The 14085-nt window shown below is 42.0% G+C and overlaps 1 protein-coding gene across 1 annotated transcript in view; it reads left to right on the top strand.

Annotated features, from left to right (window-relative positions):
- The window catches only part of CTU2 (cytosolic thiouridylase subunit 2), a 94511-nt gene that overhangs the window by 13561 nt on the left and 66865 nt on the right, over positions 1–14085 (top strand). Inside the window, exons 4-6 of the mRNA XM_069217105.1 lie at positions 3592–3651; positions 4485–4545; positions 6734–6843. Of these exons, the coding sequence (XP_069073206.1) occupies positions 3592–3651; positions 4485–4545; positions 6734–6843 (231 nt within the window). The remainder of the gene's footprint in view (positions 1–3591; positions 3652–4484; positions 4546–6733; positions 6844–14085) is intronic.

A 14085-nucleotide genomic window follows, 5' to 3' on the forward strand; every position in this document is an offset into this window, starting at 1 on the left:
TTTTAACCGCTCTCTGAGAAGGGCTATGCGGAAGCAGGCTCTGATCCTACCTCTGGTGAAGAAAGCGGATCTTGACGCTTCCGTCTTGTTCAATTAATGCCCTATTGCTTACTGCCATACATGTCCAAAGTGCGAGAAACGCTAATTAATACCCAATTAATGCGTTTCTTTTAATTTTAGAAATTAATTACTTGCTGGATCCTACCCAAACAGGTTTTAGAATCAGAAATAACACAGAGTCTGCTCTGTGGGCAGTTTTGGATAGAATTAGATCAGAGGTCGATAAGGGCAAGGCTGCAGTCCTAATCTTGCTGGACTTGTCGGCAGCTTTCGACACTGTCTCACATAATGTTGGTCTACACTCGAACGTTTTGCAGCGGTTTGGATCCTTTTTCAGCTATAGGTCCCAATCAGCCGAGCTGCACCCTTTCAGGTCCATTGATTGCATGTCTGAATGTGAGGTCCCTCAAGGCTCCTCACTCAGCCGCTCCCTGTTTAATGTGTCTTCCTTAACAGGCGTTGTCAAGGCCTGGGGCTTCGAGATCGTCTCTTATGATGATGACACTCAGCGTATTATCTCCATAGGTGAGAAACATGGAGAGACACAGGATAATCTTATTGATCATCTCTGTCTGAAGTTGCCACATGGAAGCAGACCTCACTGCTTGTAGCTTAACGCTGAAAAAACAGAAATACTTCTCTTAGGGGCAGGCAAAATGTTGAGTGACCAGGTTAATACAACATGCGGTAAATGCTTCGTCTCTCTGCAGTTGCTGTGGAAGCTTTTTAGCTGGTTTCCAACAGATTGGTGAAGCCTTGTTATTGAGTAGGCTGGACTATTGAAATACTCTGTACTTGGGTATGGCTGATCTTCTATTCACTCGCCTAAAATCTGCCCAGAATGCAGCAGTCATACTTATCTGCAACAGTACACAAAACAGCTTTGCCTCTGCTTGTCTGAATTCACTGCATTGGCTCCCTGTATGTGAAAGGCCCAATTCATGCTATTATGTCTTGCTCGTAGAGCACTCTAACAGGAGTTCTCAACCTCTGGTACGGGAACCCCTTGGGGTCCACAAAGCTTCCTCAGGGGGTCCATGACTGCTTCGAAATGTAACTAATAGTAAAGTCTATATAAATAAACTAGCTAAATGTAAAATTGCAACATTTTAAAACATACTGTAAATGTCAAGGAATTTGTAATTGGAGGCTAGAAATTAAATTAGTATCCACAGATTGATTTGTGGGAACAGTGCAAGTGCATCAAATGAAACATAGAATGGATGATGTGTGGCTGGGTCCCCAGCTTCCAGTAATGACTCTCCTTCTACAAGCCCTCATGTGCACTTGGCTCCACTAGTTTAGCTATAAGGAGAGCCAAGCGCATTAGAAAAGCGTGAAACGGAGGACGCTTTTACAGCCATTTAGCAGCTATCCATTGGAACTCTCTGCCTCTTGATTTCAATCTTATTCATGACCTCTTTTTGTTTCAAAAGGGGTTGACAACTTGGTTAAAGGGGTTGACAACTTGGTTATTACCCCAGTAATGGCTGAGAAGATGACTGGTATTCTTCAATCTTAGGGCCGGGACATCCCTCTAGGGATGTTGGTAGCTTTTTAACAAATATTAGAAATAAATATATAGTTAAAAATAGGGGATCTCCCACCTGTTCTGCGAGTGGTGTTAAAAAATGAGTCAGTAGAGTTGTCTGACATGGGTGGTATTCAACACTGAAAATGTACTCCTGCAGATACTGTAGGAAAGTGCCCTTTTTGGACCTGGTCCCCCCCCCCCCAGAGATGGTTCTTCCTAATGGGTTCCCAGTGATCTTTCCCTAAAACAAGGTAAACGTCTAATTGCATACACAGTAGTACCTCTGTAAGTCCATAGTAAATGGTATTCCTGGTACCTAGGACCCGAGTAGTAGAGAGGGTCCCTAAGGGCTGCAGCATGTATTGTGCCGTCCTAAGGGACCCCTCTACAAATTGCAGGCAGCCTGCCATCTCAGACTGTGCGTCATGGTGCAAACCATGAGCGAAAACGCAACATGGCACACACAATATGTGCCATGCCCCTGTCACTGCATCTAAATAGGTCACCCCTACAGCAGGCCTTAGAACCGTAAAGCAGTGTGCTTTTTATTTGATGTGAGGACATATCCACGTGCGCAGATACGCCCCTGTGATGTCTAGTTCAATTGCTTAGACATTGAAAGTGGGCAGGGAAGCCATCTTTAGATACGTACTGGGCACTGGTCAACACAAGCTACCCAGCTACATAATGGTTCACTGAAACCTATGGTGTTCGGTATCAAACACCTTGTCTTAATAATCCAGACTGATGCCAGTCTTGGATTTATTATGATGTGCACCCAGACAGGCACCTCAGAGTGCCACAATATCTATTAACTGGGAATGTGGTTACGGCGGGATCATTCGTCCCTATACTGCCCTCAAGTAGGTCAACATGTTTCTTGCTCAAGTAGTCAATCAAGATCTAGTGCGATTCGTCAGGACCTCAGATCACCTACCTAATCCTCACTCCACTATTGGACTAAATCAATTATGTGCTACATGTTTTCAGGGAGTGCGGAGCCAGGGTAGGTGCATTATACCGATCCTTCTACAAAGAAATGTCTGTTAATGACTAGACCATTGAAGTTCTCCGACATCCCTATGGGGCCCATCCTTTAATGTGAGGAGGGTTCCTGTAGCACATAATTGATTCCCAGAAAATAGGGATTGTGGTCACTAGTTATTATAATAAGGTAGAGTAGACATTATTCTATTTTCCCCTTACTCATTGTTTTTAATCATGACAGAGGGTTCTGTTTTTTTGCCAATAAATTGTTTCATTTAGATTTTTCCCTCTAGTCATTTTTAACAGCTTCTTTACCAATCCCCACATCATTGCATTCACCCACCGGCAAATATCTTCAGCAAAAGATCTCCGGCAAAGAGCCCCCTTGAGGGGCCCGTCAGGCATTGCAGCGCAGGCCTGACGAGGAGCAAAGCCAGACGATGAAGCATGTCACCAATTGGTGAGTGAGGGTTCTTGTTCCAAAATACTGGATATTCACAGGGACCTGTTATTTCTTCTTCCTTTTTGTTGTCCCCTCATTGGGTTGAGTGTTCTTTAACCTTTTTTGGAACTGTGCATCTAGATGTTTTGAGATATATATGGGAGTATTATTCACAGGACCATTTTTTGCTATCTTTATAAATCTTTCTCTATTCTAGTCCTCTTTTTGTTTTTGTTGAAGAATATTTGCACCCTTCCTCCCTATACACATCAGTAGAATGGAGGCTCCTCAGAAATAACTCCAGCAGAGCGATTTTGACACTGACGATACATGTGGGCTCAGTAGGTGGATCATGTTGGAGAGCAAAACATGCGAGTTAGATAGTGGCATTATTATGCCTTCTCTTGTACGGTCTCCAAACTACCCTCCCTTTTCAGTCCATCCTTGTTGTAGTCCATCTGTCCTCCTTAATCTTCGCTTTGCAAGACCCACATCTCCCATAACAAATCATGCCTTCTTTTTGCCACAACTGTAGACTTGTATAAAAATGACACCTTTGTCTTTGCAGGTACTGCTTGCATTGTCTGGGGGGCCATCCTCTAGTGCCATGGTTCAGCAAGTGCAAGAGGTATGATTTACTGTTTTTGCCTTCCACTAATGTGCCAATTCTATTACCAGCATTTTCTAACTATTGTTTAAATCTACATCATCGTAGTTTACATTAATATTTATTTTCTAAGTGGTATTCAATGCTACAAAAGTCAACAGAAGAGTGAAGGAATAGGTTTTGCATCATGGCAAAGACATCCATTTTTCTAGCAGCACTTTTTAGCATGTCTCAGTCCCATTGTGATATAATAGGAAATGTTTTCTATCAGACTTGGTAAAATGGTATTCTGAGAGTTTGAAAAGCCATACTTAATGTTCACGTCTACATGAGTATCCATGCTGGCTTGTTGATTGGGATGCATTTACAGTGTGCACATATTTTTAGTAACTGTCTGTGTGATGCATGTATAACCAGATGCTGCTTAGTTTGCCGTTTTCATTGTTGAATAGGATTGTGCAAGTTAGTTGTCATCTGTTCTATCAGATCAGTCAGCCAGTGAGGCAGCCACATTTGGAGACTTTTGAGTTAATCTGTGCTAGTAGGTTAACATGGCTATCTAGCTAGCACAGGCCAACCTGCACACCAAAGACTATTATCACAGATAAATGAAGTATGCTGGTAATCACTGAGTGCCACTGTTTGCGGTCTGTATCCACTGTATACTTTAAACAAAGTATTCTGATGTTTTACTCTTAAAAGACCAAGGTGGCATGTGTTTTGAAATGTGATCTCTCCTGTCTCTATTTTGTGCCTCTTTATCTGCCTGTCTCTCAGTCTGTCACTTTTCTGTCAACTGGATGGGTGGAGTTATTTTTCTCCATGGCAAATCCCTGAATTGCTTCTCTTCCTAGGGTTTGAGTCGTGCAGCTCCCAAAAAGCTACGCTTTGCTCCTGGGATCGTCCATGTAGATGGTAAGGTGCCTGCCATTTCTTTGTACTTCCCATCGTCACACTCCTCAGTTACAGTACCCTTGACATTGAATGATTCAGGCACTGTCCACACGCTGGCTGAGCAAGAGTGAGACTGTTACTGGCCGTGTGTTTGGGTTAGAAGGAGCCCTTTCAGCATTTTTTTTTAAGTTTTATTTATAATCCGGTTGAAAATACATGTTACTGAAATCAAACAAATTCTATGCATAACACTATCTTTTTTGTAAAAAAAAAAATATAAAGTTACTTGTTCCCAGCTCACCTACAGTTCATTCCTGTTTGTCTGTCTGCTGTACTCACACAACCCAGCTTTCGGGAACAGTCTCCAATACTCTATATCCAAGATTATAGTTTAGCACTCAAATCACTTTATTTTAAGAGATTACAAATCTAGTTTGAAAACCACACTACATTGGACCTCATGTTTCCTTCAAGAGCTAACCAGTGGCGCTACCCATTTGTCAGTGGTGAACCGATCTCAGTCACAGTCAGTAAATCCACAACCTGGGTTATCACCACATCATCAACTTTAACCCTATTCTCCCCGTGGGAACGCCAATAACAGAATGGTCTAGTATAAGTAGGTCTGCTGGAGCCCGACTTTCCCTGTACTTAAATCCCTTCCAAGGAAAGCGCACTGCTACCCATCCTTTGGGTCCAGCAATGTCTATAACTTAACTTCACCAGTGCCCAAAAAGCCTTTCGACTTAGCCAGTGATCCTCAAAACAATGCACCATCGGCCTCATCGTCAGACTGTGGAATGGTTCAAATCCAAAGTAAAACTGCAGACTTGAAAACAATGGAGTAAAAATGTGCAACCAGAACAGTTCATTTTGCCTCCATCAATCTTCCAAAGATCCATTTAGGATGCCAAGAGATCTACATGTTTTATTGCATTTCAGTTCCTACTGCCCCCCCCCCCCCCCCCCCCCCCCCAAGGAAAAGCTCATAAAAAAGGCTCTTTGGCTTCTTTAATCGAACCAGCACCACAACTGGCATAGAACATACGCAGGAACTCAGCCACTAAACGCAAACCTTCACCAATGAAGCAACCTTCCGAACACAGGCTAGAATGTGTTCCTTAAATTGCTAATTATAAAGGAAACTAGGGAGATCATCAAAACTCTACGTGTAGCAGGATCCCTAGCAAACCCTTTCCCTCCAAAAATATACAAAAGGGATTTCAGGGGTGGGTTATAGTTTGCCTTGTCAGGCAATTTCAGGTTTTTCAGGGATGGGTTTTAACTATAATTTCATTTTAAGTGTGATTACATTTTTTCAAAGGAATAATACCTTATAGATACCTTACTGCAGGTCTGGAATCAGTTAGGGTTAATAGTTAATGAGCATAATAACCGAGGAAATGTATTCTTTCTGTAGATGGTAACTAACGAGTGTAAGTGCGAAGAGTAACTTGCTTTATGAATGACTAAAACATTTATATAGGGATTTAACACAGCACATCTCTAGGCACTGGGCAGCCCACTGACTGCAGACCACTGAGCTTAGAGAGACAAAAGGACCTTTTTACGGTTCCTCCTAACAGTATCATAATGGTTTCAGATGTAATGTCACTGGAATAAAGTGACACATTTTAGGAGACAGCACTGCTAAACGCCATCCTCTTATAATTGAGTAGGAGGTAAGAGATTGGTGCCAAATAACTTCACATTTGGTCTTTTAATGAGGTATTCCTTACACTTGAGGTTGTTTTGGAAAGGTGGCAAATGTTTTTTGTAAGCATTAGTTAAGAAACTTGCAGAGAAAAAAAGGTTTTGGTGGGAGAGGGTAGTGTAAAAAGACCTCAAAGAAAGAAATCGGTTCACTGTCAGTAGTTCAGGATTGCAGGCTGCTCTGGCACTCTGAACACCTCTTTTCTCTGCTCATACAAATCAGTGGTTGATGGGTTGCTGCAGGCACTTGTCAGCAGAGCACAGCCACAGTCTGAGTTTTACCATGGTGTCTTCAGTAGTTTACAAATAGATGAAGCAAGGAGTTTGCTGTGTCACCTGCACAGACATCCCCTGTACTGCACCCTTTAAAAAGAGTGCCTTATGCTGTAATATAACTGCTAGTTTCAAACTCTCCCTTCTGTTGCAAGAGCGCAGTACCTGATGTGTGTACTCCGAGATCTTATTCTTTGCCCTGAAACATTTTTTTGGGTTTCAGAGGGAGCAGTCTGTGGTCAAACCCAAGAAGAGAGAGCACGGACTGCAGCTCAGATGGAATCCCTTCTGAAGGTGTCTGGATTTCCATATCACATCATCCCCTTGGAGGCGGTAAGGTTGGTGACATGCCATAGATGGTTTTATGTTAGAAGAATCATGAGCTGCTGTGAACAATATTATAATTGGTATAGCAGGGTGTTATTTGTGACAAAAACATTCTTCCTGGAATTACTAAGAACAGAGAAGTAGCAAAGACCAGAAATCTTTCAGTTGTTTTCCACAGTGATGAATTATGTTCATTTTAGTGGGTGTGACACTTTAGATTAAATATAATAATGACTATTACAACATATACTACAACCTCCACCAAACACAAACGAAAATATAGAGTGAGTGGCTACTCTATCATGTTGCAATATGCATTTATCAACATATTTGAACATCTTCAGAGTTACTCAGCAGCATTTGTGTGTCATCTTGCATAGTACAGTGAAGACTCTTCTGCTGAGAGATTCTGCTCCAAACAGATGAGTCTCTGTGCTGAAGCACCTAGCCAGGGACCATAATGCTGGGGACTTATTACCTTCACTGCCCTAGCTTGACTCTCTGTTCCCGATCAATCTACATATTGAAACTCCCAGCAGGTAGATGACGTTTGAGGCTGGACTGCCTATGCTACCCTGTCCTAGAGGAGGCAGGCATCCAACTGATTCAGTTTTTCCTCTACTGCATAGTAGTGTCTCAGTAGGCACATCTTTATGGAAAATAGACTTCTTCCACCTGCAAGTTTCACCTTGCACTTTTCATGGAGCACTTCATTTCCCTATATATCCAAAATGGGGACATGCCAGAGGCCAGTGTGCTTATACTTACTGGATGGTAATTGAAAATCCAAAAGAAACTCCACCACATCTTCACTGCCTTCTTTGTTCATTTTTCCATGATTGTGACCGCCTCTTGCTCGTAGACAACTGTACCAAGGTAGGGCTTCTTTTCATCCTCTGGATTCGACTGTGCAGAAGCCCGTCATGCACCAACCTCAATGCAAACCACATTTTAATTGATATGTCTCAGTATGATGGCTTTATTGCTGTTTTGGAGGAAACTTCACATGCACACCAACATTATTCATAGCTTAACACAGTCAATAAGTAGCAATGTGTTAGTAACATAGGTTAATTTCTACCACACAAACATTTAAAGCTGTGCTTTATATTAATGGTATATTGTGAGTTGCCAAGCTATTTGGGCTATATAACAGAGTAAAGGCTTTCCAATACCAACATATCTTCAGGGGCTTTGTCATTTTGCATGATCTTTATATTGCACATGGTCTGCCAGTGAGTTAGCTTGACATGTCCCAAGCCCCAAGAGTCATCTTTCTTCTATCTGCTTACTTTTGAATTTAAGCATTATGAGTTGGATGTTCATCAAAGATCTTCACTTATGATTTTTTTAATATTCAGTAATCGTGAGCCTGCTTTCCATACCTGTAATGGATACGTAAAAGGATGCTAAACTGATCCAGAAAGTTAAATACCAGTGAGTTAAATGCCCTAGGCACCACATTAGCCTGTAAGCGTAGAGTCCAGTGGCCATCTTCTCCGGGCTTTCCGGGACCTTTTGTGTCAGATTTTTGAGCAGTTACCAAATTCCTGCATAGATGGTATACATGCTGGGCCAAGCCTTGGCAACACAGTGGCTTTAACTAGTGAAACTTCAAAGTCTGTTTGAAGGGCAGTGTACAACCTTTGAAAATACAAAAAAGAAATGTTGCATTGACTTACAACTTTTTCTAAACGTGGTTAAGAAGTGTGGTGCTACTTAAATGGGTGGCAGACCACAAATTATTAAGTCTTGTAGGGTGCCATAAGCAGGTGGTATCAACTGTTGAAAAAGTGGGTTCTACCCTAAGTGCAGCTCCCACTGCTTGAGCGATTGAAGGGAAAGGTGTTATTCCTTAAAAAAAGGACAGTTACTGGTAGTGTGCAGGCATACGACATTCCGGGGAAACAGTGAGTAGTGAAGAGGACTCTACCAACCTGCAAACCCCTATTAAATACACACATCAATACTGTTTAGTTTGTGCAGTTCAGCTATACTAGAGGATTCATAAAATTATATGAGTCTTATTTTAAACAACATCAGAAAATCACATTCCTGGATAAATCGTGCAAGCACGGGTAGCTGAAAGGACAACATCTTAAATTTGAAAATATTTCCTCAAAGGCAATTTGACAATCTAGCAGAGCTTCCATACGAAAGAGCTGGTATTACATAAAAGAACTATTGACAAATCTACTCGGTCTCACCTTTAGACATTTTGGCAGTGGCAGATACTTTTGGTGATGTTCTGCAGCATGACCCAAAGTAAAAAAAATATATATATATTTTTTAAAAGTGCAATGACAGTCGCAGGAACTGCACCATTTTATCATTTCATTGGAGTGTGCATCTGTGATAATGTGTGCATGCCTACAAGATGATACAGGCATAATTGTTTTATTTACCTATCTGAAATGGTTCAGTAAATAAATAATAAGCATTTTTTTAAAAGGTTACAGGTGTGGATGGGTGCGTAGGGAAAGCACCAGGAAGGGAAAAGCAGTAAAACAGTGTACTTAAGAAAAGAGGAAAAAAGTAGCTTCCTAGAAGAGAGAGAAGTGGAATGACTGAAGCCAGCCGTTCGGGGAGATGGCTAAGAGGTTATGGTTTTGGTCCTGTGGTGGGACAAATACAGGATGGAGAAGCTTGGACAAGGAAAGCCAGTGGATCAGAAGCAAACAATTAAGAGCATCAATTAAGCCAACTAATGGTAAGCAGTGAGTGGGGTGCAGCCACAATAGGTATTTTGGAACCAGACAGCTTGCATTGTTCTAGGAGGCTCAGGGGTGTGGAATTTAATAAAATATCTACTTGTCCATGGGACAGGCTGCGTCCTAAACCTACTTGTCCTGTAAAAAAATCCACTTGTCCCTTTGGTGCCAATTAGTGCAGCGACAAACTGTGTCAGTGGTTTCATTATATAATAGCTTTGATAAGCGTCTCTGATTATGCAGGGCTCATACAATAGTACAGTTTGAACACTACCAATTTCTTTTTGCCACCTTTCCACAGATCACATACTGGGGCCGGAAGTAGCAGTGACCAGCTCCAGGGATGAAATGTCCATGTGAATCTGGGAAAACCTACTAACTAGCATGTTTTAGGGATTTTCACCAGCTCCTCTTTGCTCTGTTTCCATACTGAGAAAGATTGAAAATGTACTCCTGACAAGGGCAGAAGTAAAACTTCTCCCAAGCTTGGGAACAAAAATGGATGGAGGAAAGTGAACTTGTAAACGCTCAACAGATATTCGCATGAGAAAATCTACACATGCATATTTGCTCATGCTAAAATGTAGTTCACAAATATTTTCTAGGAGTACGATATCCTGGCCTCCTTCTGTAAATTTATTGTTAATTCACAAAAGTCATGAATCTGCACTAATGCAAAGACATATACCATGGTGCACTTTTGGGACTTTCTTTAAGAATTGGGCCCTTAATTAGGTCTGCCGTTAACCAACACTTTTTGTTTTTATTATAATTCCATCATTGTCGCTGACTTCACTGAGTGACAGCATTCTGCTCTTTCACAAGGAGCATATCTGTAGTTTTGTTCAGTGCCAGAGCCTGAGCAATCTGTGCTGTTTGAGATCAAAAAATATTTTTCCTTTTTGCCAATGTTTATTATGCAAAACTGCAGGCCCGGCAGCTCCCACAACAATAAAGTTTTACAAAAGCCATGTCAAAACAAGACACACATTGGCAAAACCAAAAGTCTGACCACCAATGTCGGACCAGTGGGCTTTGCCAATGCTTGTTTATTTTCATGTTTCACGTATTCTTGTTAAATATGATTACACTAATTTTCCATTATGATTTTTTTTTTAGCATGCATCAACACATTTTACTTAAGGATGATTCAAAGAAATGACACCTAAAATTTCACATTTGATTAGCAAAACCTTTTTTCCTAGTAGCATTTTTTGTGAACATTTTATTTCGAAAGCTAAGAATCGGACTTGCTTTCAAGCTTCTTCAAATATTTGCATCCGATCAGAGAGCTTTCTGGGAGCATTATACGTAGTTCATATTGTTAAACTTTGCAAACGTCTGTACACATTTTTATAATGGAACCTATCTCGATGCAGTCCGAGCTCACATTTCCTTAAAGCACTCACCTTAATAATAAAGGTTTTGCATAAATGAACCATAAATACAAGTTCAAACTGCATTAACATATGGACACAAACATTACTCGAACTACAGACAATGCCCTTTCCTGATGCATTATGTGGTACTGTGAACTGTCAGCCAAAGGGTTTGTGCTGCAGATGATTGTTCCTCCTTGTCCTAAGGGCAAACATGAAAACTGGTAGTCCTTGACCCCAAACAATGTGTTCTGAGCATTGGGCTTTAGGAATTTCACATCCCTTTTGGCTGGACCTAAAAATGCAGCAATCAAAACATAAAGTAAAATTTGAAAACAGAAGATTAGGAGCTGACCTTAATCCATGTTTTTACAGCTTTAGTTTGTTACCAAGAATCTGTAATACAGTCACAATACCTGCAGGCCAGCGAACTTAAGTTAAGTGTGAATACGCTTGAGTGCACTACCTAGTCTTGGAGTAAGTAATAAAAGAATGAGAAGATACATCTGTAGTAGAGACAACAGAATGGAAAAGGAAGAGATATCACTTGTTTATAGTGGCATAGTTACATAAAGTGGCAAGAGTTAGAGTGATCAAGAAAGGTAGGGTTCTTCTGTGTGAAAATACCATTGTAGCAGTTATCTCTAGTGTGTGCTTAGCTTGGGCCTTATGCTTAATAAGGAATTTACTGACAGCTCTAAAGTGATCTGTGACATTCCTTCTCATAATGAATAGGAATGTTTGGGAAGAGTGAATGCATGCTGCAATATGCACCCAAATGTACCAAATAGTGCTCATGGCAAATCACTTTCATATCATGCATGATGTATGTCATGTCGCACTATGGGTTCTACTGAACAGAGGATTGGGTTATGTCCCTGTTCTATTGGGGGCCATTGAATTTCCAATAAGTGTACACGGTGGACAATTACCACTTTTTTTTATTGAGACTATGTCAGGCAGTTCCATCAATTTATATTAATTCCAAAAATAGATTCCACTGGAGAAAAAATCAACATAAAGAGTATTTACAGGTTTTTCATATTTTTTCCTGATAACACAAAAAGAGAAATCATTAATATATATATTTCATTTATTTTTCAATCTCTTACAGTTGTTTCAGTGAACTCTATGAATTCAACAACTTACTGTGGCAGCCCTGTCCTTTATAAAAAATAATTTCTTCCTCCGGCATGAACAATTGAAATTCATTAAGCCAAGCTTCAGGAGAAGGAGCTTCCATCGAACTCCAATTCTAGACCAATAGTGTACGAGCAATCAAACTACTAAAATAGATACATTTGCATACTCTTTAATATTGACTGTCAGACCTTGCAGATGCTGTAGGAGGCTGGCCTGGCTTGTAGTGGGTACCAGAGGTACTTACACCTTGTGCCAGGTCCAGTTATCCCTTATTAGTGTAGAAGAGGTGTTTCTAGCAGCTTAGGCTGATAGAAGGTAGGTATGGCAAAGCAGCTTAGGCTGAACTAGGAGACATGTAAAGCTCCTACTATACCACTTATATCATATGCACAATATCATAAGAAAACACAATACACAGTTACTAAAAATAAAGGTACTTCATTTTTATGACAATATGCCAAAAGTATCTCCGTGAGTACCCTCAGTAAGAGGATAAGTTATATACACAAGATATATGTACACAAACCAAAATTAGGTAAGTAATAGCAAGAAAAGTAATGCAAACAGTGTAGAATTACAATAGATTGCAATAGGAGCGCATAGGTATAGGGGCAACACAAACCATATACTCCAAAAGTGGAATGAGAACCACGAATGGAACCCAAACCTATGTGAGCTTGTAGAGGGTCGCTGGGACTGTAAGAAAACAGAGAGGGTTAGATAAATACCCCACCCCAAGACCCTGAGAAGTAGGCGTAAAGTGCACCTACTACCCCTAGAGAGCACAGAAGTCGTGATAGGAGGATTCTGCAGGAAGAACAAACACCAGCAATGCATCAACAGTGGATTTCAGGACCTGAGTACCTGTAAGACAAGGGGACCAAGTCCAATAGTCGCGACAATGTCGAGAGTGGGCAGGAGCCCAGGAAATGCCAGCTGAAGGTGTAAGGAAGCTGCCACCGGTTGGAAGAAGCTTGGAGTTCTGCAAGAAAGAAGAGGACTAGGGACTTCTCCTTTGGAAGACGGATGTCCCACGTCGCGATGAAGCTTGCAGAGGTGTTCCCACGCAGAAAGACCGCAAACAAGCCTTGCTAGCTGCAAGGGTCGCAGTAGAGGTTTTTGGGTGCTGCTGTGGCCCAGGAGGAACCAGGATGTCGCCACGTGGAGGAGGAGATAGAGGGGGCGCCCAGCAGCTCAGGGAGCCCTCATAGAAGCAGGCAGCGCCCGCAGAAGTACCCCAACAGGCACTTAGAAGAAAAGTGAACCGGAGTCCACGCGAAGTCACAAAAGGGAGTCCCACGATGCCGGAGGACAACTCAGAAGGTTGTGCACTGCAGGGTGGAGTGCCAGGGACCCAGGCTTGGCTGTGCATGAAGGAAATCCTGGAAGAGTGCACAGGAGCAGGAGCAGCTGCAATCACGCGGTACACAGCTTTGCAGTCTAGCGTGGAGAGGCAAGGACTTACCTCCACCAGACTTGGACTGAAGAGTCACTGGACTGTGGGAGTCACTTGGACAGAGTTGCTGTGTTCCAGGGACCACGCTTGTCAGGATGAGAGGGGACCCAGAGGACTAGTGTTGCAGTCTTTTGGTGCCTGCGTTAGCAGGGGGAAGATTCCGTCGACCCACGGGAGATTTCTTCAGAGCTTCTGGTGCAGGGTGAAGGCAGGCTACCCCCCAGAGCATGCACCACCTGGAAACAGTCGAGAAAGCTGGCAGGATTAGGCGCTACAATGTTGCTGGTAGTCGTCTTGCTACTTTGTTGTGGTTTTGCAGGCGTCCTGGAGCAGTCAGCGGTCGATCTTTTGGTAGAAGGTGAAGAGGGAGATGCAGAGGAACTCTGGTGAGCTCTTGCATTCGTTATCTGAAGAATTCCCCAAAACAGAGACCCTAAATAGCCAGAAAAGGAGGTTTGGCTACCAGGTTAGGAGGATTGGCTACCAAGAGAGGTAAGAGCCTATCAGAAGGAGCCTCTGACGTCACCTGCTGGCACTGGCCACTCAGAGCAGTCCAGTG

This window comes from Pleurodeles waltl, chromosome 12, assembly GCF_031143425.1.
Source record: "Pleurodeles waltl isolate 20211129_DDA chromosome 12, aPleWal1.hap1.20221129, whole genome shotgun sequence".
In the NCBI taxonomy this organism is placed as follows: Eukaryota; Metazoa; Chordata; class Amphibia; order Caudata; family Salamandridae; genus Pleurodeles; species Pleurodeles waltl.